Raw genomic sequence first — 26,503 nt, forward strand, 5'->3', positions numbered from 1 at the left:
TCTAAACTTTCCTAAATTTCTTACTCTAAATTAATTTATTTTACAAGTCTTTACTAATCTTGTTGGGACAAGTAGCAAGAGTCAGCCCACAGACCACACTGCTTGGATTAGTTGCAAAGTGATTCTATTATGCACTTCCTGGGTATACTGTGATTTCCTCTCCTATGTGAAGATAAGTCAGGCTCAGATGGACCAATTAAGGACACTTCTGAGACTCTCTGACTAAGGGGCTGAAGACAGCCTTTGTACAAGCCCCATATCTGTATCCTTCTTTGCATGCCTGCCCTGAGCAGAGCTGGCCTGACTGAGTAACTTTAGATTTACTCCCTGCCTCTCTCCATCCCCCACCCCACCAGACCACTTCCTACAACAGTGAAGTTATTAGCAGTCATTGCAAGTTACAAGGCTAACTTGTTGGATGTTAGTGGTTTTTTTTTTTTTTACACTGAAAAGATCACAGTATTCTCATTCAGTCTTTCACAGAAATATAGGTTGAAATAATGGGTAATTTAAGGCAAAAAATTAAACACAAAAGTATAAATTGCTGAAATATCTCTTACAGGATATACTCTTGTTTCTGCAGTGATAACCTTGAAAACATAAAATTGGAAAGCTTTTATTCTTCAATCCATCTTTGCTACTTTCTAAGGTCAAGGGGAATTTGATTTACATAATGTGTTTTCCTGCCTAAACCTTTCTCTCTCCCCCACTCAAAACAACAGCAACAAAATAAAATAGCTTGGATCATTTTAACTTGTTCTAGTGGTATGCTATACCTATTTGGGGGTGACTAAGAGACATTTATTTTATTCCAGGATTATTAGAAACACATTTTAAAACTTTTCTCTGACTCATTCAAGAGCTTCATTACATTCTTGCTTTCATTATATTTCATCACAGCTTTGGATGCTCAAGAATTCAATTGGAAGTAATAGGCTCGGCTGTGAGGAGAGAGTACAGAAATGAAAAGATACAATACCAGAGAGTTTAAAATCTAGTAGATGAATGAAAATATAATGTAAGGCAGGATGTGATAAGTACTATAAGAAAAGTCAAAGGCACAAAAGAGGGAACCACGGGGGGAATCAAGAATGGAAAGGACTGGGGAGCTTGGGTGGCTCAGTCAGTTAAGCATCTGACTCTTGGTTTCAGCTCAGGTCATGATCTCAGGGTCGTGAGACCGAGCTCCTCATTGGGCCCCAGGCTGAGCATGGAGCATGATTAAGATTCTCTCTCTCCCTCTGTCCCTCTCCCAATACCTGGGCCTCTCATCCCCCCACTCACACTCTTTAAAAAAAAAGAATGGAGAGAACTGAAAGTGAACAGGGAAGAAGGATAGATGGGGCAGAGGGCCCCATGTGAGCAAAGTCAGAGGAGATAAAGGACATACTAGGGATGTTTGGAGAATAGAGAACAGTTTGGATATTCTGAAGCACAGAATGAGGAGGAAAGATCAGTGGAAGATACAGCTAGAAAGGAAGATTAAGACCATAACAGAGATAGCCTTGAATGTCACGCCAAGAAATTTAGAGCTGATGCTGAGGCAATGGGGAGCCATGGAGGCGTTTGGAGGAAGGGAATGTTAAGATCAGAGCATGCTTTAGAAAATCTCCTCAGGTATCTGTGCAGAAGATAAGTTGAAGGAGGAAAAGAGTGGAAGCAGGAAGACTACTTAGGATGCTGTTTACAAGACTGTAAGGAGAAGTAATGGTGATGGAGGGAGACCCAAGAGAAAACCATCTAGATTGGAGGGGAAAAAAAAGTGTGACAGGAAAGTGCATATGAGCCACTTACAGCAAGTCAGATGTGTAGCTTATTAATAAGTTTGACTTTGGGGATACTTTCCTAAAGACTGGGAAAGATGATTGTAATCCAACAGGTCTCTTTAATAGTTAATTTAAAATACAGTATCCTTTTCTCCCTCTAAACTCCTACCAAAATTTAGTGTCTTACAATAAGAACTTTATTTCACTGTTTTTTTCATACTTATAGATTAAATTTGCTTTTATATAATATCAATAGCAATGACTACCACAGCAGCAGCTGAAATAATGTACCCTTACCATGAACCAGACACCATGCTGTGCTCTTTACTTGTACTAACAGCTCATTGAATGCTCAGTACAACCCCTCAGCTATGAATTACCATTTTCCTCATTTTACATGTGTAAGTACTGAGATAAGGAGTTGTTTCATAACTCAATTAACACTACACAGGAGAACAGAGATTTGAATCCAGGCAGGTCTCACTCCAGAATCTGTGGCTTTGGCTACTCAATCATACTTAAAATTTTTCTTTTTACGTGTATTTTAAAGTAGAATGCCAAAAGAGAACAAAGATCAGATGGAACAAATTGAAAATAAATAGCAAGATGGTAGATTTAAGCCAAAATACATCAATAATCACATTAAATATAAATGGTCTAAACAACCCAATTAAAAGGTAGAGACTGTCCGTTTGGATAGAGACAAATGCCAACCAAATTCTTGCATAATGGATTCTGCTCCACCACAGTTTTTTCCCTAAATTTTCCTCTTTTTTTGCACTACTCCTACCTCTCCTCATTGTGACCTTATTCCTGAACACTATCTGGCTGGGTGGGAACACTGAGCACTATGGGGATAATATTCCTTTTGACAGATTTATTATTTTCTGCATACCCATTTAGAAGGTTCTGCTATAGTACAGTTGTCCTCTCTTGTCTCTTTCCAAAAGTTTAAGTTCCATACAGACTAAAGGTCCTAACACATTTGTTGTACATTTTCCACTTCATATTGTACTACTTTGTCACTGAAAAACAGGCTAAGAAGAAATTTGGAGAGACCTGAGAATCTATGGCATATTTCAGAAAAACAGATGAGGTTTACATTGAGTGTAATGTCAGTATTTTAAGTTGAAAAAGTTTCTTTCTTAGGAATGGTCCACATTGCTCTTAGTATCTTCTGGTTCATAAATATTTCTTACGATCATGCTTCTATTTTATCTTCCAGAAGTACACATAAGCTGCACAGTACAGGCACATATAAGGCCCCAAAATAACTTTCGCCATATTCTGTAGCAAAGAAATTAGAAAAGGGGTCATAAGTAGCTATTTCCCAAAGCAGTGTGGCAAGACATGTGTATTCTTGCTGAAAGAATGGTAGTGTTGCCAAAAGAGCAGAACTACTCTCTAAATCCATATTCTTTACTAAGCCGTAGATTTTGACCCAAAATGATCTGTTCCACTGAAAGTTGGTCAACTGTTTATCTTTCCTTTGGCAAAATGAAATTGTGACGCCATTGCCTAATTTGAGGTTCTTAACAGGTAAAGGGAAATAATGGCCTTCGATATTCATTTTCTTCCCTCAGAGAAGTAAACTTGAGTGGCATGAGAAGTCAGTAAATGGCTACCTTTAATACACATTTTGCTTCCAGCCTTTATGGCTGAACAAACCTGAACTTTTGCTAATGTTAGGTCATATTGCTATCTGAGTCCCATCTTCTAGACAGTCCTGCCTAAACAACTCATCAAAAAGGGCACAAGCATGCCAAAGGTAGAAGCAGCATACAGTTCAAAATGTTCTTACCAGATTCTGCAGGGGCTCCTCTCGAGGGACTTGGTCCTGGGCGACCCGGGGCAGCATGGCATGTCTGAGAAGACAGCAGATCGGTCCCAGAAACGGAATGCTTCAGAAAGACCCAGTAAGAGAAACATTACTTTTATCTTCAGATGAAGCAGCCTTAAGGACATAGCCTCCATTTAACTAAGGGACCTTTAACCCTGATGAAATGGGGAAGAAGCTAAGCATATTGGGGTCATGTGGTGAGTTGCCCCCATCTTGCATGAGAATTGAGAGGAGGTCCTCTCCTTGGAGCAATTAGTAGCAGAGTCTCAGCACCTTTTGCTTAATTCATTTATTTCTTCCTCTGAACAAGTTAACCTAGCCCCCTCTTAAATTAATTATAATCCAGAATATAAAAAACAGCTATGTGCTGATTTTCTCCTATACTTAATTTTTATCCCTAAGAAAGAAAAAAGAAAACCTATAGGAAGGTATTAATCTACTTAACATTTCTAAGTACATCATCCAAAGGATTTTGTTTTTTTAATCTTACATATGCTCAGCAGAGTTACTGGCAAAAACTGTACATTTTCTTCATTTCATCCTTTCAACATCAAATAGTAGGCAGCAAAAATTGGATCAGACTTCAAAGCCTGCTGTGGGCTCCAAGTCACAGAGAGACGCCTCCATTTCACATATTGAATTCGAGCAGGATATCAAAGTGCTACCAAAGAACCTCGGGTCCTTACTCAAAAAGAGGCTCTAACATCTGTAGAGAGTGGAGTGCACAGACAAATCACCTCAGGGAGCAGCTAGCATTTATTCTCAGCAGCAAATTTCCAGGCTTTTGATTCTCTCTTCACTGTACCTCCCTGTCTCTCTGCTGAACCAAGGTTCTTTAGCAAGCTGGGCTTTTGTCTCAAAGACTTCAAAATATCACTAACAGCTTCATGTTTGGATGACTTGACCAAGCAGCCACATATAGGCTTCCCAACCATCGACTTGGACAAGTCTGAAATAAAGATACACAGTCACTTCGGAATCAAGATGTCCAGCTACCTTATGTGAATGTCCTGCGGAGACATCACACCCTTTTGGAGAACACTGGGCTTGTGGATGCCTAAAAAGAAAAACAGTCATTTTTTAAAGGCCTGAAATCATGCTTAAGAACTTAAAGAGGATTGTTTTCCTCCAAAGAGGTATCAGAACATACTCTTACTAAGTTTCCATTGTTTCCCATTCTGGTCCTCGATTAAAAGGACATGGTCAACTTAAGAAAATGCGCCCTACTAAGTGTTACTGCTATATTCACAGTCAGCTTGAGGTCCTGAGACTGTAGAAGCTACCCTTTTTAAAGTTGTATGATACAACTTAGTTTACTATTAGGCTTTCACAGACTTTACCAAGAAGCCAACAAAACTGATGCTAAGGCTGTACTTCCCAGCCAGCACATTGTAAGCACATTAATTGTTAGATAATTCAAAATAGATTCTGTAGTCAAATAAGTATGGGAAATGCTGAGCTGTACATAGTTAAGAGGCTTCCTTACTTCAGGAACGATCTTTTATAATCACAAGATTCATTTCTGGATTCCTAAAGGCAGGGGTCGGGGGTAGGTGCATAGTTTCTTAAACTACTTTGACCAAGCAACTTAAAAAAAATGATAACCTACTAACATCTATTAAAGTATTAATGTTTTAGGAGCAAAGTTTGGAAAAATCAATTTCTCTCTTTCTCACACACACACATACACAGACTGGGGAAATTTCTATAGTATTCTGGTTTCTAGTTTTCCTTCTCTGTAAAATAAAGGGATTGAGATAAACTATTCCTAAGGTCTCTTCTAGTTCTATATTAAAAATCTTATTCTTTATTTAAAATGAGAAATTCATTTCTGAATTTTCTGTGAACAGTTCATGGATAACACCATCAAAATGCATCTATACAGAGAGTATAAACAATATCCCCATTTAAAAAATATAACATCAGTACCTGGGGAGAGGAGACTAAAATGATACACTTATTTGTGTGCACATTTGTTTATCATATGTCTCCCACTATAGAATGTAAGTTCCAAGAAGGCAGAGATTGGATTTGCTTTATTCTATATTCTACATCAGCACCTAATCCTAGGGTCTGGTATGTGGCAAAGTGCTCAATAAATATTTGATAAGTTGAATGAATAAAAGAATGACTAGTGGACCCCCCAAAGATGAAGATCAGCAGGAATACCCTTAACATTAACATTAAATTAATGAGCTTTTATATAACACTTCATATTTTTTTAAATGCTTTTATATGTCTAACGAAAATTTCACAACCATTTGAGCTAAGTGCTTTAATTGTCCCTATTTTATAGATGAAGAAACTCTAGTTCAGAGAGAGTAAGGGATTTGGCCAGGGATCAGGTGAATACCTATCAGAGCTAAGACATTGACCCCTGTTGGTCTGACTTTAAATCCTCTGTCTTCCTCTGAAACTTGACACCCTCTATGCACTTTGGTTTCTGTGCATCAGGTCAATGAACTCATTCCCGTCAGCCTAGGCAAGTCCCAATGGTTCTGGGACACCTAAAGGACAGATGGACTCTGAGGTCCTCCAGGAGTCCTGGTAAGGTGTGGAGACAATCTAAGGAAGAGAGTGTAGCTGTCATATTACTATGGGCTCTCTCATTTCTATCCTATCTGCCCCAACATGGAAATGAAACCTCTTAAGAACTCTGCTCATTTGCATGGCTTTGTAGGATCCAAAAGCCAGGGACAGGTATCTTCCTACTCTCCACTGAGGGTCAGCTCAGCAGTTTGAGCCCCTCCTCATTCAAGCCTTTGGAAGAATCTAAGGCAGCTCAATATAATGTTTACATGTATTACCTGGTTTTATAAATGGAGGTGGTTTGGGTAGTGTCCATAGGCAAATAGATTAGAAAATACCTGATTAAGCAAATACTTGATCAAAGCAGATTTCTTTGCCAAGAGGCTTTCCAGAACCTTTAGCTTAATACCACGCACAATGAAACCCTACTTTTGGTTAAAAATACACAGCATTTCCCAGATGTTATCTTAGAATGGCACCCTTCTCCCAGGGAGCATGTTAGAGGCCTACTGGTTCTTATAACATGCCTTAGAAAATTCTAATCTGAGCAGCCTTTATTTGAAACAAATTCCAATCTGCCTTAATGGGGCACCTAGGTGGCTCAGCCTGTGTCTGCCTTCGGCTCAGGTCATGATCCTGGGTCCTGGGATCGAGCCCCACGTCAGGTTCCCTGCTCAGCGGGGAGTCTGTTTCTCCTTCTCCCTCTGCCCCTCCCCCTCCCCTTGTTTGTGCATGTGCTCTCTCTCTCAAATAAATAAAATCTTTTAAAAAATGAAAATAAAAAAATGGTATAAGTTTTCTTCAAAAGTCTAACTGCCTCAACTCCTTAGCAGCAATTTACCAGATATGTTGTCATTTGCTTCAAGGACTTGAGACTGGCAGTCAATGATAATGCTCCATTAAGCTATCACTGCTGAAATAAGGAAAAACACAATAATGAAAAATAACCAAAGCTTATTGCATGCATACATTTCACCAGGCACTGATCAAAGAATGGATACACGGTCATTTCATATAACATTTCCAACAGCCATGTGAATTGGTTATATTTTTTATACCCATTTTACAGGTGAGGGAATCAAGGATCAAGAAGCTAATGACTTGGTTCATGTCATAACTAGTGCATAAATAGTGCACCATAATTTGACAAGTTCAACATCCATTCACAATAAAAACCCTCAACAAATTAGGTTGAGAAGGGACATACCTCAACATAATAAAAGGTTATATATATGAAAAACCCACAGCTAAAATCCTCAGTGGGGAAAAACTGAGAGCCTTTCCCCTAAGGTCAGGAACAAGACAAGGATGTCCACTCTCACCACTTTTATTCAACATAGTACTGCAAGTCCTAGCCACAGCAATCAGACAACAGAGAAATAAAAGGCACCCAAACTGGAAAGAAAGAAGTAAACCTTTCACTATTTGCAGATGACATGATACTACATATAGAAAACCTGAAAGATTCCACCTGCTAGAACTGATAAATGAATTCAGTAAAGTTGCAGGATACAAAATCAATGTTCAGAAATCTGTGACATTTCTATACAACACTAATGAAGCAGCAGAAAGAGAAATTAAGAAATCAATCCCATTTATAATTGTATCGAAAATAACAAGATACCTAGGAATAAACCTAACCAAAGAGGTGAAAGACCTATACTCTGAAAACTATAAAACACTGATGAAAGAAAGTGAAGATAACATAAAGAAATGGAAAGACATTCTATGCTCATGGATTGGAAGAACAAATATTGTTAAACAACAAATATTGTTAAACAAAATGCAAACAGCATTTTCCACAGAACTAGAACAAACAATCCTAAATTTGTATGGAACCACAGAAGACCTGAATAACCAAAGCAATCTTGAAAAAGAAAAGCAAAGGTGGAGATATCACAACTCTGGATTTCAAGTTATATTGCAAAGCTATAGTGATCAAAACAGTATGGTACTGGCATAAAAACAGACACAGAGACCGATGGAACAGAGTAGAAAACCCAGAAATGAACCCATAACTATCTGATCAATTAATCTTTGACAAAGCAGAAAAGAGTATCCAACAGGAAAAGGACAATTTCTTCAACAAATGGTGTTGAGAAAACTGGACAGTAACATGGGGGGAAAAAAAGAAACTGGACCACTTTCTTACACCATACACAAAAATAAATTCAAAGTGGATTAAAGACCTAAATGTAAGACCTAAAACCATAAAAATCCTAGAAGAAAACAGAGGCAGTAACTTTTTTGACATTAGGCATAGCAACTTTTTTCTAGATATGTCTCTTGAGGCAAGAGAAATGAAATAAAAAATAAACTACTGTGACTACATCAAAATAAAAAGCTTTGCACAGCAAAGGAAACAATCAATAAAACTAAAAGGCAATTTATGGAATGGGAGAATATATCTGCAAATGACATATCCAATAAAGGGTTAGTATCCAAAGTATATAAAGAACTTATACAAGTCAACACTCGAAAAACAAATAATCCAGTTAAAAATGGACAGAAGACATGAACTGACATTTCTCCAAAGAAGACATCCAGATGGCCAACAGACACATGAAAAGATGTTCATCATCACTTACCATCACGGAAATGCAAATCAAAACTACAATGAGATATCATCTCACACCTGTCAGAATGGCTAAAATCTAAAACATAAGAAATAGCAAGTGTTGGACAGGATGTGGAGAAAGAGGAACCCTCATGCACTGATGGTGGGAATGCAAACTGGTGCAGCCACAGTGGAAAACAGTATGGAGGCTCCTCAAAAAGTTAAAAATAGAACTACCCTACAATCTAGCAATTGCACTACTGGGTATTTGCCCCCAAAATACAAAAACACAAATTCAAAGGGTTACATGCATCCCTATGTTTATTGCAGCATTATTTACAATAATGAAATTATGGATGCATTTGTTCATCAACAGATAAATGGATAAAGACAATGTGGTATCTATACACAAAGGAATATTACTCAGCCATAAAAATGAATGAAAGCTTGCCATTCGCAATGACATGGATAGAGCTAGAGAGTATCATGCTAAGCAAAATAAGTCCGAGAAAGAAATACCATACGATTTCACTCATATGTAGAATTCAAGAAACAAAACAAATGAACAAAGGGAAAAAAAACAGAGAGGGAGAGAGAGAAGAAAGAGACTCTTAACTATAGTGAACAAACTGATGGTTACCCGAGGGGAGGTGGGTGGGGGGATGGGCGAAATAGGTGATGGGGATTAAGGAGGGCACTTGTCTGATGAGCACTGGTGATGTATGGAATTGTTGAATCACTCTGTTGTACACCAGAAACTAATATAACACTGTATATTAACTAACTGGAATTAAAATAAAAACTTTTAAAAAATAGTGTAGCATAAAACCTGCTGACGTAGAAGACTCCAGAGGGAAATTATTGATTTAGGCAAGGATTATCAAGAGCTCATTAAACCTTCAGAGAAATGGTTGATAGTGAATGGGACAGTCAGGTGATGCCAAAGCACCTCTACACTGAGTCCTTCTTTCAGGGCACAAGGAGAGTAAGGTAACAGTACATCTTAATCCAGCTCCAGCCTTAGCACCACTAATGCCCAGACAACACTGTCTTGTGATGCGAGGCAATGTGAAGTATTTGACATTTATATTTTTTGTTTCAGTCAAAAACATTTAGCTTGAATGTAATCAAAGCTTCCAATCTTCCAGTTTACCTAGAACACAAGGTATAGAGGGACAAGCTAAGACTGCAAAGAATCAAGCAAACGAATACAGAAGGTGAGCTATAATTGGATCAATCGCTTAAAAAGTCAGAGCATGAGAAAGCGAGTATTACGTATTAAATGAAATTTAGGGATGTAATAACTCAATGCAAGGTAATGACCTAAACTGGATCCCAGCCTGGACAGACAGGTGTGAAGAACAGTCTTGGAACAACTGGGAAATTCTGACTAATTGGTATTAGGTGATATTAAGGAATTATTCATTTTATTTATATTATTTTTTAAGTAGGCTCCATGCCCAATGTGGGCCTTGAACTCACAATCCCAAGAACAAGAGTTACATGTTCTACTGACTGAGCCAGCCAGGCGCCCCAGGAATTATTCATTTTTAAAGTGTGAGATTATTTTGAATCTGTAGGAAAATTAAAAAATATAATACTGTCCTCGGCCTCCATTAGGAATCACATGTTAAATGGCAGAATCAGGGAATAGGAGGCAGGTGTCTGTCTACATATGACTCTCTGCATATTCCAAGGGTTCCTCTAGCCTCTCAGAATCCATGACTAAAGGCTTAAGCAGATTGCCTCCAAGGCTCGGCAGCTCTGTTGCTTTGCTGCAGTCAGTTCACTCAGCTGTGGGTTCTAGGGGAGACAGAAAAAGATCTCACTCCTCACTGACAGTGCTTCCGCTGGGCATCTGCCCTGAAAAAGCCCCTCCAGACGAAACATCGAATTCTTTCTTAAACCCTGGGATCCCCATGTGACTGGATGAGGGGCCGGGTGCAGGCTGGCTCCCGAGTACTGGGCTGCTGAGAATGCCCCAGCATCTCTCTTCTACAGCAAGGATCCATGAGGCCAGCTGGCTTTGTCATGCTGGGCTGGCAGCACTCGGTGAAGTCACCACACTCCAAAACTGGGTTTCAGCTTTAACAGGCTCCAAAATTCAGTTTGCCAGTTCACTGAGGGGTGATGATCTTTTCAGAGTAGAGTTGTATTAACCAAACTCAGAAGAGTCATATTTGAAAAGTAGAATGCCAGTGTGTGGTTTTACAGTGCATAGTATAATCTGGACCATACTCTCCCCTTCACTAGTTGGCTGAAATAATCTGGAGACAGATTTATGCATCAGAATTAAAACAAAGGAAGCAAAGTACTCTTTGAGCACTGATCAATCAATCTAGTCTTGTAACTGACCTTCTTCTCCTTTAGGGTTAGAATCTAACTTTTTTCTTGGATGGGAGTAGAGACATCCTGGTTACACTCTGAACTTCCATTTTATAAACTTCATTTAAATTTCTTTTTGCAGTTTTTATTAACTTTGATAAAAGTTGCAAAGATTATGTCTTATCTTTTATCAGTCATAATCTTGCTTGTAGACAAATGAAGAAACCCATTAGTCATTCACACTTGAAAGCATGCTCTAATTCCAAAACAGGATAGGTTGCAGCTAATTCATTGTGAGTTGATTTCTGTTAGCTTCCTGCGGTCTCTAGATTTGGGAGTAGTTCTCATTGTAAATTTGTGTCTTCCGTGGCAGCCCTGGGAGAAAGGCTAATCAGCATAATCAAGCAAATTTGTTCCCACTTCTTTGATAGCTCTGAAAAACAAAAATCTGTTGTATACGGAACTCTTAATAAGAAGAGGTCAATTTCTTGTTCCCAAGCAGCAGCAACCAATGCACCCTGCAAAAGATATGCTCAGACCAAGATATTTTGCTGTCCTAGGATCCCCATGAGTCTTGAGGGAGGCACATTTCAGATAAATAAGTCATACAACTTTCCTTATGGAAATTACCATGAAGGATGATGGAAAACACAAATATCCTTGCAAATGGTTTCAGTAAGTTCGAGGTAAGGTAAATAAAGACATTTAAAACATGACATCAGAAAAAAGGACACTGTCCTTTGTAAAGGTTCCTGTGCTGACCTAAGTGTTAACAGGATTTCCATACAAACTGGCCATTTAGTTCTTATATGCAGCCTGAACATTTGTGAGGGCTGAGGGTATAAATGGGGAACACTACCAGATCCGAATCTCCGCATATTGTCACTATGCATCTACTTTTCCCAGATCTGCATCAGCTAGGCGTCATTGTGTATTCTTCTTACTGCTTGTATTTACTTAAACAGCTCTGAAGGCACAGAGGATTGGAAGATAAGAAAATGTTCTACGAAGACCACAAATTATCAGGTTAAGTTTAAAGGTACCCAGAACGTGTAAGATAATGCATATTGTATTACAAAACTTAGAAAGCTAGGATTTCTAGAATGCTTTTGTTTTTTTTTAAAAAGATTTATTTATTTATTTGAGAGAGCGAGGGGGGGGCAGAAGGAGAGAGAAACTTTAGCAGACTCTGTGCTGAGTGCAGAGCCTGATGTGGGGCTCCATCCCATGATCCTGAGATCACGACCTGAGCTGAAACCTAGAGTCAGACGCTCAACTGACTGAGCCACCCAGGCGCCCCTAGCATCCTTTTGTTTTCTATTCACCACCACCACAACAAATCAGCATTTGCCAAGCCCCCACTGAACCTCCTCAGGGTTGTATTCATACTTAGTGCTTTTGCCTGGAATGTCGTCTCCTCTCTGGCCCACCTGGCCATTGCACCCTTACCCTTTAGCTTGGGTGTCAGCTCCTCAGAAGAGCCTCTTCTGCCCCATCCCCACCCTGGCCACCTCTTCCACCCTGGGCAGAGTTGGAGGCTCCCTGGTACATTCTACAAATCTACTGAGCATAACCACACTGAAAACTTGGTACTGTAACTAACTCATCTGGTGCCACATCCTGACCAATTAAAAGTGTCTGCAAATCATCTACTGAAGGTGAGCTTTATCAAATTTTGATTAAGGGAGGGAGAGCAAAGAACAAGCCACCTGGCTTTTGAGATATCAGAGCTGTTCCTATTGCTGTGTTCATCAGTTTTGTCTTTTCTTCTTTATATTTTAGTTGCTGAAAATGCTCCAAATTCCCAAAAGATCTGAATATTCACCAATCATTAATCAATGAAAGTGTAGTAATCTTTGACTTTCTACCCAAAGTAAATGACTAAGAGAACTAGTGGCAAAATGTTTCTTTTTCTTTCTCTGATTAAAAAAGAATTTTTTTCTAATTAAAAAATAACATATTCACTGTTGTACTATCTAAAATAGATATTAAAGGAGAAGAAAATAAAGATCAGGGATAATTTCCATACCCAGATATAACTGCTGTTAATATCTTGGTGTATATCTTTTCAGATATTTCTCTATGCATATAATATACATTTTAAAAAAACAAAGGCTCATAATATATTTGCCATTTTAACTTACGTTTGGTAGTTACAAGCATCTTTCGCTGTCTTTATGTGCAATATGCACATATGCAAGTGTGCATGTGTGTCATATTTATGGCTGTATAGTATTATGTTGGATGATTATCATAAATGATTTAATCTCTTATTTTTGGATATTTAAGTTATTTCCAATTTTATGGAAATAATGGATCATGAATTATTCTGTGCATATAGTTACGAGTACTCATCCAATTATTTTCTTGGATGAATCTTAACTGAGGCAATTGGGTCAAAGGGTGAACAAATTCTTTGCCTGTTTTAAAGTTTTTGAATTATATCACCAAAATCTTCTCTAAAAGGCAACAAAAATTAACATTCATACCTGCAAAAGTATGAAAGAACCCACTTCCCGTCTTATCATCAACACCGGGTATTATGTCTTTTTAATTTTTGCTTACCTCTTTGGCCAAAAAAAATGGGGGGGTACCTCATTATTAGTTTAACTGGGATACTTTAGGGATTTGTTGATTCCTAAAGAAGGAAAACATTCCTGGGCTTTGATATATAACATGAAGGAAATACAAAGAATACAGAAGTGAAAACAAATAATAATCATGCAAAATAAGATCACCAGTATTGCAGGAAAAAAGAGAAACAAGAAAGAATGATCACAGCTTTTGTATTATTTGTTTTTCATTAGGTTTGGCCACTTGGTAACTCTTATAAAGATTTTGAAGCCACACCCTGTATCTCAGTATCCCGATCGGTATGATTGCTGAGTAAGTTGAATATGCAAGTTATACTCAAATAGATGGGTATTTGTTTGTTCTTGGACACATATTATTTTAAGTTTTAGAACATGGCTCAAGAACAAATTCATCAAAAGGGCTCAAAAAGCCTGAAAAATGTTTTATAATGCCATTGCTCAAAGTTAGCACTGTAAGATGTACTTATGCTAATTTCCAAAGTCCCACTGAGTCCTTTAAATTTGATATTTGTTTGCCTCATTGCTTTTCCCCAACCATAAGCTCATACAGTCTTAATTTGCCAGTTCTTGTATTCTCATTTCTTTTTTTTCTCCTATACTACTTTATTGCAGGCAGTTGTCATGTGTCAAGTGTAAGGTAAGAGCAGGAGGCCTTTTTTCAATGTGCTGAGAATGTTTGCCTTATTGGAAAAAAGTACATTCATCTAAGAGCCCTTAAAATAACCCATACTTAAAGGAACCCATAAAACTTACTTCAGTTCTTTGTCAGCAATCAAGGGAGCTTAAGAGAAAACCAGCCTGAGACCCAGTGATGGGATTCAGATGCAGCAGTGAGGAGGAACACTGACCCGAAGAAATGCACGGGCACGGGCTGAACACACTTTACGGTGCTGAGAATCTGACCAGATCATCTTGTATAATCCTCATCTCAGGGCTAGCAGCCTAGGTCCTACTAGGGTCCCCTTTTCACAGCTGAAGCTTGGGCCAATTGAATAACCTGCCTAGGTGGCATGCAGACATCCTGATCTAAACCCAGATCCGGAGGACACAGAGCCTGTGTTTTCAGCCTCCAGCACCTTTTTTTTTTTTTTTTTTTTTACTGGACTCTTCCAGATAGTCACATAATCGTATTTGGGATCTTAATAAATGTTGCTCGGAGCTAACATTTAATTCTAGAAAACCTGCCAGGAAGTAGATTAAATTAAGCCCAACTCTATCTAGAGACACCCCTTGATCCCTGACCTGTTGACCTTTTATTTATCTTGTATCCATCGACTAATAGTAAGATTATATACACTGTACCACACTCAAGATTCTAATTTGGTGGAAAGACTTCTTAAGATTCTGTATAATTATAAATACAACATATATCACATGTGCAATATAAGGTCCTCAAGAGCCTCTCAGACATCATTCGTTCTTCCACAAATATTTGAGTACCTTTGTCTCTTGCTGTTACTGGGGATATAGTGGTGATAAGGAAATCTGAGATTCCTATGCTCTTAAGAACCTACACGCTAGTGGGGGAAGCAGACAATGAATGAAAGAAAGAAGTAAACATGCTAGCACATTAAACAGAAGTGCCAAAGAAGAAAACTAAAGCAAGAAAGGGGCATAAGAAATGCTGGAGGCAGCGTCTGCAATTTTAGATTGAATGGCTGCAGTAGATGATATCTGAGTAAAGCCCTTAATAAATAAATAGGAATTGAGATCTTTGCATATGTTTTCGAGCAAAAGCTCCTACAGGGTAAAAAACATTATGTGTTACAGCATGTAGAGGCCAGAGGACTACTGTAAACACTTGGTAAAGGTTTAGCAACACGCTTTATGATATATATTTACAATATACATATACAAACTCATGATATGTTAGTTCCAGAGCACTTGGGCTGGTGCTAAACACATCCACCTAAGGGTGTATTTTGAATTCTAAGTATACAACAAATAATTTTTTGGTATAAGTTTTTTCAAATACTTCATGGGGCATACACTAAAAGAACTGTTTATTTAAATTTGGATTTAAGTGAGTATCCTGCATTTTTACTTGTTATATATGGCAACTCTAACCTGGGCAAATCAGTAACTCAGATTCTTCATCAGGAAAAGATAAATAAAAATTCTTGCCAAACTGGGACAAAAGGATTCCGTTTGTGCTTTTAGGCAGAATGAAATGTAAATGTAAGACAACAGGATTTTAAAAGAATTAAGAGATATACACATGGTCAGAATTTAAAAACACACACTTAGCAAGGTGTTATATTAGTCTTTATAATTCTGTACTTCTGAGATACAGGTCCTTGAACCAGGAAACTTCAGGCTTGACAGACAGGAGAAGGGTAATGAGAGGTATCTGGGGTGGCTTCCTTTCTCCAACCTCTGTCTCTCCTTTGGGCGGGGTCACAAGGTGACTTGTGGGTTGAGTTAATTTTGAATTACAGTTTTAACACTTTAAAGACTGAGTCAGGCCAGGGCACAGACTTGGTGGAGACAAAGGAAACGTCACACCTTTTTCATGCTGTATGCGGGAAAACTGAGGCCCAGAAAGGCTGATGTGACTTGTCCAAGTTAAGTCAGAGGAAGAGACGAGTCTAACATCCACATCCTTTGCATGATGCTCTCATCACTAGTACACCCCCAAAAGAGAATATTTAACCCGGTTTTCCTCTTTGAATTCTGGAAGCAATGCTCAGTTCAGAAAAAGAGAAACAAGAAATTCTGAAATAAAGTGCATGAGCAGCATGGCCTTAAATGATGAGGCCCAAAGACAGATGAGGGAGGGGGCGTGAGTGTAGGGAGGAACAGTTCGGGGAATTTTTAAAAAATTAGGTGAAAAAGCCTAAACAAGACTGTTGCAGTTAGCAGAGTCACAATGGAGAGGCTCAAGGACAGACAGCATGCAGGGCAATGCTGATGGGAATACACATTTAGGTCTGGATGGAGAAGCAGGGGGATCTAAAGAGAGGTGGCTGATGAACTGCCCAGCCAAAAGGGGGGAAGCAGCACTGACTTGATTTTGTAATTTTAGCTTTTTATTTTGACTTAATTTCATATTTATAGTAAAGATGAAAGAATAACAGAAGGGATTCTGTATATGCCTGAGCAGATTCTCCAAATATTAGCAAAGTACACATTTGCCTTTAGCCTCTCTCTCCTCTCTTTCTCTTGGTACATGTATACTGATACCCATATACACCAAAAAATACATGTAATTTTTTTCTGAACCATTTCAGAGTCGGTTGCACCTGATGTTCCTTTATCCCTAAATATTTCAGTGTGTTCTTCTTAAAAGCAAGGGCACTCTCTCATATGACCATAGTACGATAACCAAAATCAGGAAATTAATATTAATACATACTATCATCCAATGCATAGAATGTTCAGATTTTGCCAACTGTTCCAATAATGTCTTATTCTATAGAAAAGGAAAATTCTGGACCATACACTGCATTCAGTTGTCATGTTTTTCTAGTCTCCTGTCATCTGGAACAGTTCCTCAGTCATCCTTTGTCATTCATTTTGAAGCCTACAGGTCAGTAATTTTGAAAGAGGTCTCTCTGTTCGGTTTGTCTGCTATTTCTTCATGATTGGATTCAGGTTATGCACATTTGGCAGGAAATCCACAGGAGTGATGTTGTGTTCTTCTCAGTGCCTCCTATCAGGAGGCACATGCTGTCAATCTGTCCAATTACTGGTGATGCTAACTTTCATCACTTGGCTAAAGTGCTGTTTGCCAGATCACCCCCACCGCCCTTTTGTAATTACTAAGTATCTCATGGAGATTTACTCCGGGACTACGTGAAAAGCTTGTTACTCCTTAAACTTTCACCTATTAGTTTTAGCATCCACTGATGATTTTTATCTGAAACAATGATTATTTTGGTAGTTGCCAAACAATTATTTTCTGTTTTTATCATTCCTTTTACATTATTTCACATTTTACTGCAAAGAAAAGCTTACCCTGTTACTTCCTTTCTTCATCCTCCTTTCCCTCCCTCCCTTCTTTTTTTCTATCAATGTGAATTAATGCATTCTTATTTTATTCAGTAGATTATATTCTTTTATTATCATTATTTACTTTGATACTGAAATTGTCCCTCAGCACTGGCTTAATTTATTTATTTACTTACTTAATTTGTTTTTTAGAGAGGGAGAGAGAGAGAGGTGGAGAGGATGAGAGAGAGAATCTTAAGCCACAGGGCTCGATCTCACAACCCTGAGATCATGACCTGAGCCTAAACCAAGAGTCAGATGCTTAACCAAATAAGCCACCCAGGCACCCCTGGCACTGGCTTATTTTTAAAGAGTTAGGAATCACAGGCTTCAAAACGAATGCCCCAGAAAAGAATGTAGAACACTAAAAATTACACAGAGAAAGATGAATCCTTCAGAGAGAATGACAGTAACTCCTTCTTACTATTTACGAGTGCTTTTCATGTATCAGGTGAGATGCTGTGCACTTGATATATGTTATCTCATTGGACCTTCTAGACCTGGCGAGGTAGACATTGTGCCATTTTGTCTTCCATTTAAAGATGAGGAAATGGAGAAAATAAGTTCATCAAAGTCTTCCCCTTAGTAGCAGCAGGTCTAGTGGACTGTAGACAGCCCCTGCTCTCAAGCACCAGGCAGCCCTACAAAGAAGTGTGGAAATCTTCAGGAAAGGAAACGGTCTTGGGAGCAAGTCTCCACTCTTACTGAGGGTAGCTGGACATTCATCCCAGGATTTATAAAGTCATCTGCACTTCTTGCATTTTTACAAATGGGGCATTTGGAAACTGTCTACAAGTCTGTCATCAGTCTAGGAACTTCCCTAACCTGCACTGTGGCAATCGTCCAACCCTGCCTACAATCCAGTGAGGAAAGCAAAAAGAAAGAGTTCATTTGTGCCAATGTCAACTGACACGGATCCAGAAAAACATGAGTTGGCCAAGTCAGCCAGGCAAGCATTCCCATGGGTGAAGGCAAGGGAAAGCCAAATTCAGGAAGAGAGGAGAAAACTAAGGGAACGGCAGGGCAGGTACTCTTAAGAAAAGCTGGTGTCTACTCAAGTCTTTAGATCCCAGGGGAAGACAGGGCCGTGGTGTTGCCCTCCTGGCGGGCTAACATACCAGATCCTTCTTCCTGCAACAATACCACCCCCTCAGCTGCCACCACACCACCACTTTGAATATCAAATTCCCGATCCCGTGAGAACGCACTTAGGTGAAAGAAGTATGTGGCACGTGAGTGAAACGAATAGAGACAAGCGCCCTGCCTGAGAGGGAAAAGCACAATTGGATCTGAGAATAATATCCTTACACTCCCAGGAGGAACAAACTAAAAATAAAAGACAACAAGGTGCTTCCTGCCAGTCAGTAAATCTAATGAGCAAAGGAGATGCCTCAACCTGGCGCTGGGTAGTTAACCGTCAGCCTGCCTCCCTCCACCCGGGAGCAGCCATGTGGTTCTCAGAGCTAACAGCTGCCAAGCAGAACCCCCCAGATTAACCCATAGGTGGTGTTGAACCACTTCCCATTAAGATATTTGCAAAGCAAACAAAAATGATAGCCCCACTCTGAGTGCTGGGAGCCGGCCAGGAGCGCTGGCTGTTCTTGTTGACACAAAGAGCTCTCCCGGGAAGGTCTGGGCCAGAGCAAGAAAGCCCATTCCTGCCTGCATCCCCAGGCTGTGTTGATTTTAGGCCATTAGAATCTTGGTAACAGGGTCTGTTTATTATCTAATTTCCCAATCACAGCGGTCGCTAGGGCCCTGTTTCACCAAAGCTCTCTATTCCTGTCTTCCTGACCTATGCCATTCAGACGAAAAGAAAAAAATTCAACCCTCCTCCTGTTTTGTCTACTCATCAAGGAGACAAGTCTGAGAAGTCACTGAGATACACACAGAAAAAGTGTGGCATTACTACTGTCAATAGCTTCTTTGGTGAACACTTGCTTAGGTTCCTTCTTAGGTTAAAGTGACTGGGGCAATGCTAATGGGAAATGTGCTGGAATATTTGTGCCCTACAGGTAGAAGCCAACTGCCATTGAATTCACAAAACACACTTGGAGCAGAAACACTAATATTTTTTCCTCTTAACCCAAAGAAAATGAAATAAAGTTAATAACATTGTGGAAATGTACAAAGTTGATCCGCCTTCAACCTCAGCATTATAATCTAGGTTTCCTTAAGTGTTGATGATAAAACACTTTTATGCAGAATTCATTTTTACACAAATTTTGTTTCCTGCAATACTTGAGCAAGTTTTCTTTTCTCAAGTTTTTTTTTTCTTTCTTTCAAAATAGGCTCAATATGAAAAGGTATTTTTTGTCAAAAACTCATTCTGAGCCTGAATATCACAAGGGTATGGGTGAGGATACCAGCAAAGTAGGTATCAGAGATATATGGAATTTCTAGAAATTCCTACTCTCACAAAATGGGTAATGTAGGATGGGAACGAGGGGTAATGAAATGGTCAGAAGAATTTGCCAGATTTTGTCATTACCTGAAATTGTCCTTTAGATGAGAAACCAGAACTTTTGAGGTGTAGGTATCAACTGTATAAGAAGAGAGACAGAGAGGTTGAGAGAGAGAAGGAAAGAAAGAAGGAAAAGGAGAGAGCTAAAGATGGAGATTTCTTTAAAAAAGGAGAGGCATCATCATTCTAAAAAGTTGATTTTTTTAAAGAAAGGAGAGCTATTTGACATTTCAAGTACAAAGTTAAAGAGTAATGTTTCAGAATCTTAAACACATCATTCAGTTTTAGATGATATTTATCCAAATAAAATTAAATGCCACTGGACCAAAGTTCTTTGTAAATGTTCAAGTTTTCCAGAGAGAAAGTGAATCCAACTTTGCAGGTCAACTCTGCAGAGTCATGCCATCATTTGCTGACAAGCATCCTTTGCTGATGGCAAATGTATTCATGTCCTCAGGTGATCACATTAAAGGCCTTGGTGGGGTGGTGTTGTAACTTCAGCTATACGTAAGATATGTTGAACATACCAGAAATTGGTTTTCATGCCAAACTGTCCAAATCATTTCTGAAGATGCTTCATGTTTGTCTGAGACACCAGGCACAAAACACTGCCTTGAAGTATGGATCTCATGTGTTGGGGGGGTGGTCAGAGAACCCAAGTCAAAAATGTGTTCTAACATTATTTCTGCTTAAGTTCACTATGTCTGGATCCTAGCAACCAACCCTAATTTTTTTTTTTAAAGTTTTTTTACTCATTTATTTGAGAGAGAGAGATAGCTAGAGAGAGCACGAGTGGGCGGTGGGCAGGGAGGAGAGGGAGAAGCAGGTTCCTGCTGAGCAGGGAGCCTGACACGGGGCTCGATCCTAGGACCCTGGGATCATGACCTGAGCTGAAGGCAGACATTAACCGACTGAGTCACCCAGCTGCCCCTGAACCAACCCTAAATTAAGATATTAACCATAGATACTTACCTGCCAGTAATTGAGCTTCATAAAGAAAACACATAATTATCTTCCAAAACTGGGTCTTATTTTTCAGTTAGGCAGTTAGATCCATCATAGAAAAATGAGACAATGTTAACATTTCCCTTCACTTATTTTGTTAGCTCTGCTAGGTTTCTGAGAAAACCAGATTCCTAATTTATCAAAAATTAATTACTATATTCAAGTCAAACTCAACATAAATAAAGAAGCATTTCTTGAGGTCAAACTAATTAAATTTACCTTTGGATCTGACAGAAATAAAGAAGATAGTAGGAAGGGAAAAATGAAGGGGGGGAATCAGAAGGGGAGATGAACCATGAGAGACTATGGACTCTGAGAAACAAACTGCGGGTTCTAGAGGGGAGGGGGGGTGGAGGGATGGGATAGCCTGGTGATGGGTATTAAAGAGGGCACGTATTGAATGGAGCACTGGGTGTTATATGCAAACAAAGAATCATGGAACACTACATCAAAAACTAATGATGTAATGTATGGTGATTAACATGACATAATAAAAAAAAGAAAGAAAAATTTAAAGAGCACATATTCATTCAGCCATTCATCAATTACCTTTATGCTTATGATGGCCCATGATTCTAGATCCAGATTTAGTTGAATCATTCAGAAGTGAGTGACAGTTTCAACCCTGGAGTTCACTATCTCATGGAGAATATAGTAATAACAGTTAATGTTTTTGTGCATTTACTACAGGCTAGGTAGTCTTCTAAACATTCCCTATAGTTTTTTCTCACAACAGCCATAGGAGGAAGGTACCATTATTAGACATATGCTTTAACTTGCCCAAGGTCATCGAGCTAGCTGGACACAGACCTGAGCCTAGACAGAAGCAATCTGGCTCCAGAGTCTGTAGCCTAAATTGCTTCCTCTGCCTGCATGGTGCCTCTGCACACACTGGACAGGAATCAGACTCAGATGCTGGTGGGGCCAGGCCATGAATTAAGCAGGCCATGAGTAGGTATCAATGAAAGACAGATTCTACACGGTTCCAGCAGACTGCTGCTTAGATACTCCAATTTTTCAAAAGCCATCAGAAATTTGGATTGTTCCATGAAATCTATTTTTATATGTTGGAAACTAATTAAGAATTTCAAAAACATTGTGCAGGCCAAACAAAATATGTCTGCAGACCATATTCTACCCAATGACTGTACGTGTACATCTTTCAGCTTATAGAATACGGTCCAAAATATTTTGTGCATCTTTTAAGCCTCCCACGTCTTGGCTCCCATCTGCCTTCTTGCCTGTTAGAGTACTCTCTGCATCACGCCACCCCCACCCCTGGCCCCTCAGCCTTCGTCCCACTGGACACCTCACTTTCCCAGAGCGCCCCCTGAACATCCTGCCTCTGGACCATGGCTCACTCTTTCTTCTGCCCGGGATGCTCTTCTAGCTTTAGTCTGCTTCAAGGCCCTGCAGGTAGTGCCACATGTGTGATAGCATGAAGGCCGGGTAAAATATCAACAGGTAAAGAAGGAACTGGCAAGGAAATTCTATTCAGAAGGAACAGCAGGAACAGATAGACAGAAACAGGAAAACAAAAGACATATTGAAAACCACCAAACAGCTCCAAATATTTTAAAAAGGGGCCTCCAGTCTCTGGAATCTGGTCCTATAAAGAGAACTTGGACTGCTGACATTCCTGACATCCACAATCCTTCTAAAAGGCTCCTTTGCATAAGGATCACTGATGATTTAAGGTTTGTTGAAATAGTTCAGATAAATATTTATGTACAGCCATAGGCAAATCCACAAGGAAAAATATAACTCAAAACAGATTTCTTCCCTGCAGCTCCTTTCAGCTGGTGATAAGGTTTCTGGCTTCAAAAAGGTTTTGAATGTGACCAATTAATATCTTAAAAATCAAGAAACTCTAAGAAGGCCCTAATAATTGAGTAAGTTCTGAAAGTTATCATTTGAGGGTGTGCCCCTGGAATCCTGGCCATACTGGCAAGAGTGAGTCAGGCCCAAAGTCAATCTCAGATTTATCCCTGAGATAACAGCCAGGACCACAGAAAATAAATTGGGATCTCAAGTTAAACCAGAGAGTGAGCATTGTTCAAAGTTTCTAAAGGGCTGGAATCCTCAATGCTTGTTTTAGTCTAAAGCCCTAGAGCAAAGCCAGAGGGATGTTGACCCTTCCTATCAGGTTAGCTTTATAGTGACCTTTTGTTTTTTTAAAAATTTTAAAAGATTTTATTTATTTATTTGGGAGAGAGACTGAGAGTGCACAAGCAGGGGGAGCGGCAGAGGGAGAAGCAGGCCCCCCACTGAGCAGGGAGCCTAACACGAGCTCCATCTCAGGACCCTGAGATCATGACCTGAGCCGAAGGCAGACGCTTAACCGACTGAGCCACGCAGGTGCCCCTATAGTAACCTTTTAAATACTACTATTGCCACCACTTCCATCACCACAAGCGATAGCAGCTGGTCTTCATCCCTTGAGCATTTATTACACGTCTAGAACTACGCTAGTTCCCTTCCATAGATCATCTCTAATCCTCACACACATTACTGTTTTGCAGCCCAGCATATTGAAGTTCAGAAAGATGAAGGAATTTGCCCAAGACTCATAGTTTATAAGGAGCTGAACTAAGGTTTAAACCCAGGACTGTCACCAAGGCCCATCTGCTTTCCACCCAAATGAGATAACACACAGAGTATCTTTCACATCCTCAGTGCTTCATCAAAGAAGGCCACCACCTCCACCACTGCTCCCATACCTGCTGCCTACCTCTTTCAGGGTCCACATGAGGTCCTCTACTGCTTTAGTGCATTGACTTGGCCACAGCGGTAGAAAGTTTGCTGGAGGGCTAGCCTCCTGAGGGGTGAAATGGAAGTAGAAGGAAAACTGAGCATGGGGACTGAAGGGTGGGAGAGGAAAGGCCCTCTGATCTGTAAGAAAAGTTTTGTTTTATCTTCTTCGCAGTGCCACATATTTCTGCAATGACCCCCCCATGCAGAGTGTTTGTCAAGATATGTGGCAATCTGTACTTTCACAGCCCACACGAAAATCTGGCCCACAGTCGGGCCTGACTGGGAGGCTGTTTCTCTGGCTCATCGATTCTGAGGTCAGCCCAATTGGCTCCAAGCCCCAGAGCTGCAAGGATGACACACGGGAGAAATATGTGCTCGTTTTCCCCTCTCGCGAGGTGCCAGCTCTCCTCGAGCCGCCTCAGTTGTGAAGATTCCCATCCCTCTGAGTCTGAATCCTCACTCAAGTGGCCCACACGAAGCTTCTCTGGAGGTGTGTTACAAGCTGCCGCGTAAAAACATGTGCAGCAGCATTATCAATCTCCTGCCTCCCTTACAGGGGCTGCTTTTTATAGGACAACAGGCTGGCTGGGCTAAAGAATGTCAAATAAAAGCCTTGCGAGAGCTTTGCCATATGCAGGCCAAATTAAATTAAGGAGCATAATCCTCACTATTGTACTTATCAGCATTAGAATAGAGGATTACCAACATGGGAACAAAGCCCCATGACATAAAAGACTATTTCCTTTCTGTCATTCACTGTACACAGTTACAGGCTCATGGAGGAAGAGGGGCGGAGGAGTGCCACCCCAACCACTCATTTCTCCTGTCAACTTGGAGTTGCCTTCTCCTTAGCCAAGTTAGCTCCCACCCCATGGTACACAGATGGGAGCATCTTCTCCATGAGGCTTTTTTTTTTTATTAAAGATTTTATTTATTTATTTGAGAAAGAGAGAATGAGAGACAGAGAGTACGAGAGGGAAGAGGGTCAGAGGGAGAAGCAGACTCCCCGAGGAGCAGGGAGCCCGATGTGGGACTTGATCCCAGGACTCCAGGATCATGACCTGAGCCGAAGGCAGTCACTTAACCAACTGAGCCACCCAGGCGCCCTCCATGAGGCTTTATCCCAAGACATTGGTGCTGGAATTTTTCCCACCAATCATAGAATGACAATTTTATGCCAATCAGGGTTTATTCCTTAGCTTGCTGTGATTTACGATTTGTTACAATGACAGTTATAAAGAACAAAGAGCAGAAAAAAGCCATGGGCTAAGCATTTGGAGCCTGGAACCTAGACTGGCAGCAGAATGTAACAGTATCTCAAAAGTTTCAGCTCTGGAGTCAGAAGACCTGCATCCAAATCCTGACTGTCACTTTACTAAGCCACATTGGCAAATCACTTGTAATATCTTTTTTTTTTAAGCTTCCACAAAGGCAATTTATTAACAGAAAACAGTAATTTGAGGAATCCTGTTCACAAACAGCGACCATGGCAACCCCCCTTCCCGCAGGTACTGTCGGGGGCGGGGGGCTGGTGAGGGTAACATCCTCAATCCACCTGATCTTCACTCCTGAGCAGGCAAGGACTCTGAGGGCTGACTGGGCCCTGGGCCCAGGGGTTTTGGTTCTGTTTCCTCCTGTGACCTGGAGTTTGATGAGATGCTCAGTGACTTGCCCCTCTGGGCTACATCCTGGGCAGCCGACATGGCAGCATAGGGAGAGGATTCATCTGGGTCAGCCTTCACCTTCAGCCCACCAGCCACATGGTGGATGGTGTCCTTGCCAGAAAGAACGGTGACATGGACAGAAGTGTCACTGAAGGATGCAAAGATGTGGCAGACACCACACACATTTTGCCCTTTAGCTACCTGAGGTCCAAGGCTGATGACCTGTTTTTCCTTCTTTTCCTTCCGCTTGGAGGTGCCATTTCTGCACGTCTTCTCCAGACTCTGACACCAGAAAGCAAATTATTTGTAATATCTTAATGTCAGAAATTATAAAATGTGTACCTCTTTCATCAGGTAGTTATATAAGGATTAAATAAGGTAGCACATGTAGAACACTTAGTACAGTGCCCAGGAATTTGTTAAGTGTCAAATGTTAGTTGTTTTTATTGTTGGAGAGAGAAGTGCTGATTTCAAACCCAGACCTGCCATTTATTTTCTGTGTGACACTGGGTGACCCTCCCGATTAGCTGATTAGGGGCAGGAGTAGGTAAATCTGATACGTCCAACTCAGCACTTGTCTCTAGACCAGCATGTGGGACCTACTTATCTTAGCCTTCTCTGATTTAGTTTACTTATCAGTAACATGGAGTCAGTAATACCACCCAAAAGGCTAGGATGAGAATCATGTGAGATCAATGTGGGAAAAGACCTGGACTCACAACAAATGTTGAGTGAAACTGAATGATTATGTTGTTCTTATTCTCAGCAATATTTCTTGTCATGTTTGGGTCTTTCTTACTCTTCCTCTGATTTTACTTTCCCTTTATCTTTCCCTGGTACCTATCTGCTCCCATCACTACCCCTTCAGGACTCTTCTGGCACATTGTGTTGGTTGGTTCTCCAACCCCTTTTTTCTTTGCCTACTCTCTCCTGCAAGTGCCCATGCTCGCATTCCCAGCTTTCTCTGTTGCTCCCGGGCACAGCCACCTCTGCAGATTGGCAATCACTGGCCAGT

At 40.2% G+C, this 26,503-nt stretch overlaps 1 protein-coding gene across 2 annotated transcripts in view; it reads right to left on the reverse strand.

Moving 5' to 3' along the window:
- Nucleotides 1-26,503, reverse strand: part of MYO3B (myosin IIIB) — a 382,159-nt gene that overhangs the window by 74,645 nt on the left and 281,011 nt on the right. The window contains exons 30-31 of one of the 2 annotated variants that reach the window (XM_088022122.1): nt 4,603-4,663; nt 3,568-3,667 (exon numbers count right to left, since the gene is read on the reverse strand). In XM_088022122.1, coding sequence (XP_087878248.1) covers nt 3,568-3,667; nt 4,603-4,663 — 161 coding nt within the window. Of the gene's footprint in view, nt 1-3,567; nt 3,668-4,578; nt 4,664-26,503 lie in introns of both variants that reach the window. The other variant, XM_088022121.1, reaches the window with a different exon arrangement.

Source organism: Eumetopias jubatus, unplaced genomic scaffold (assembly GCF_037043125.1).
Source record: "Eumetopias jubatus isolate StellerSeaLion01/CBP00866 unplaced genomic scaffold, mEumJub1_p1.0 scaffold_3, whole genome shotgun sequence".
NCBI lineage: Eukaryota > Metazoa > Chordata > Mammalia > Carnivora > Otariidae > Eumetopias > Eumetopias jubatus.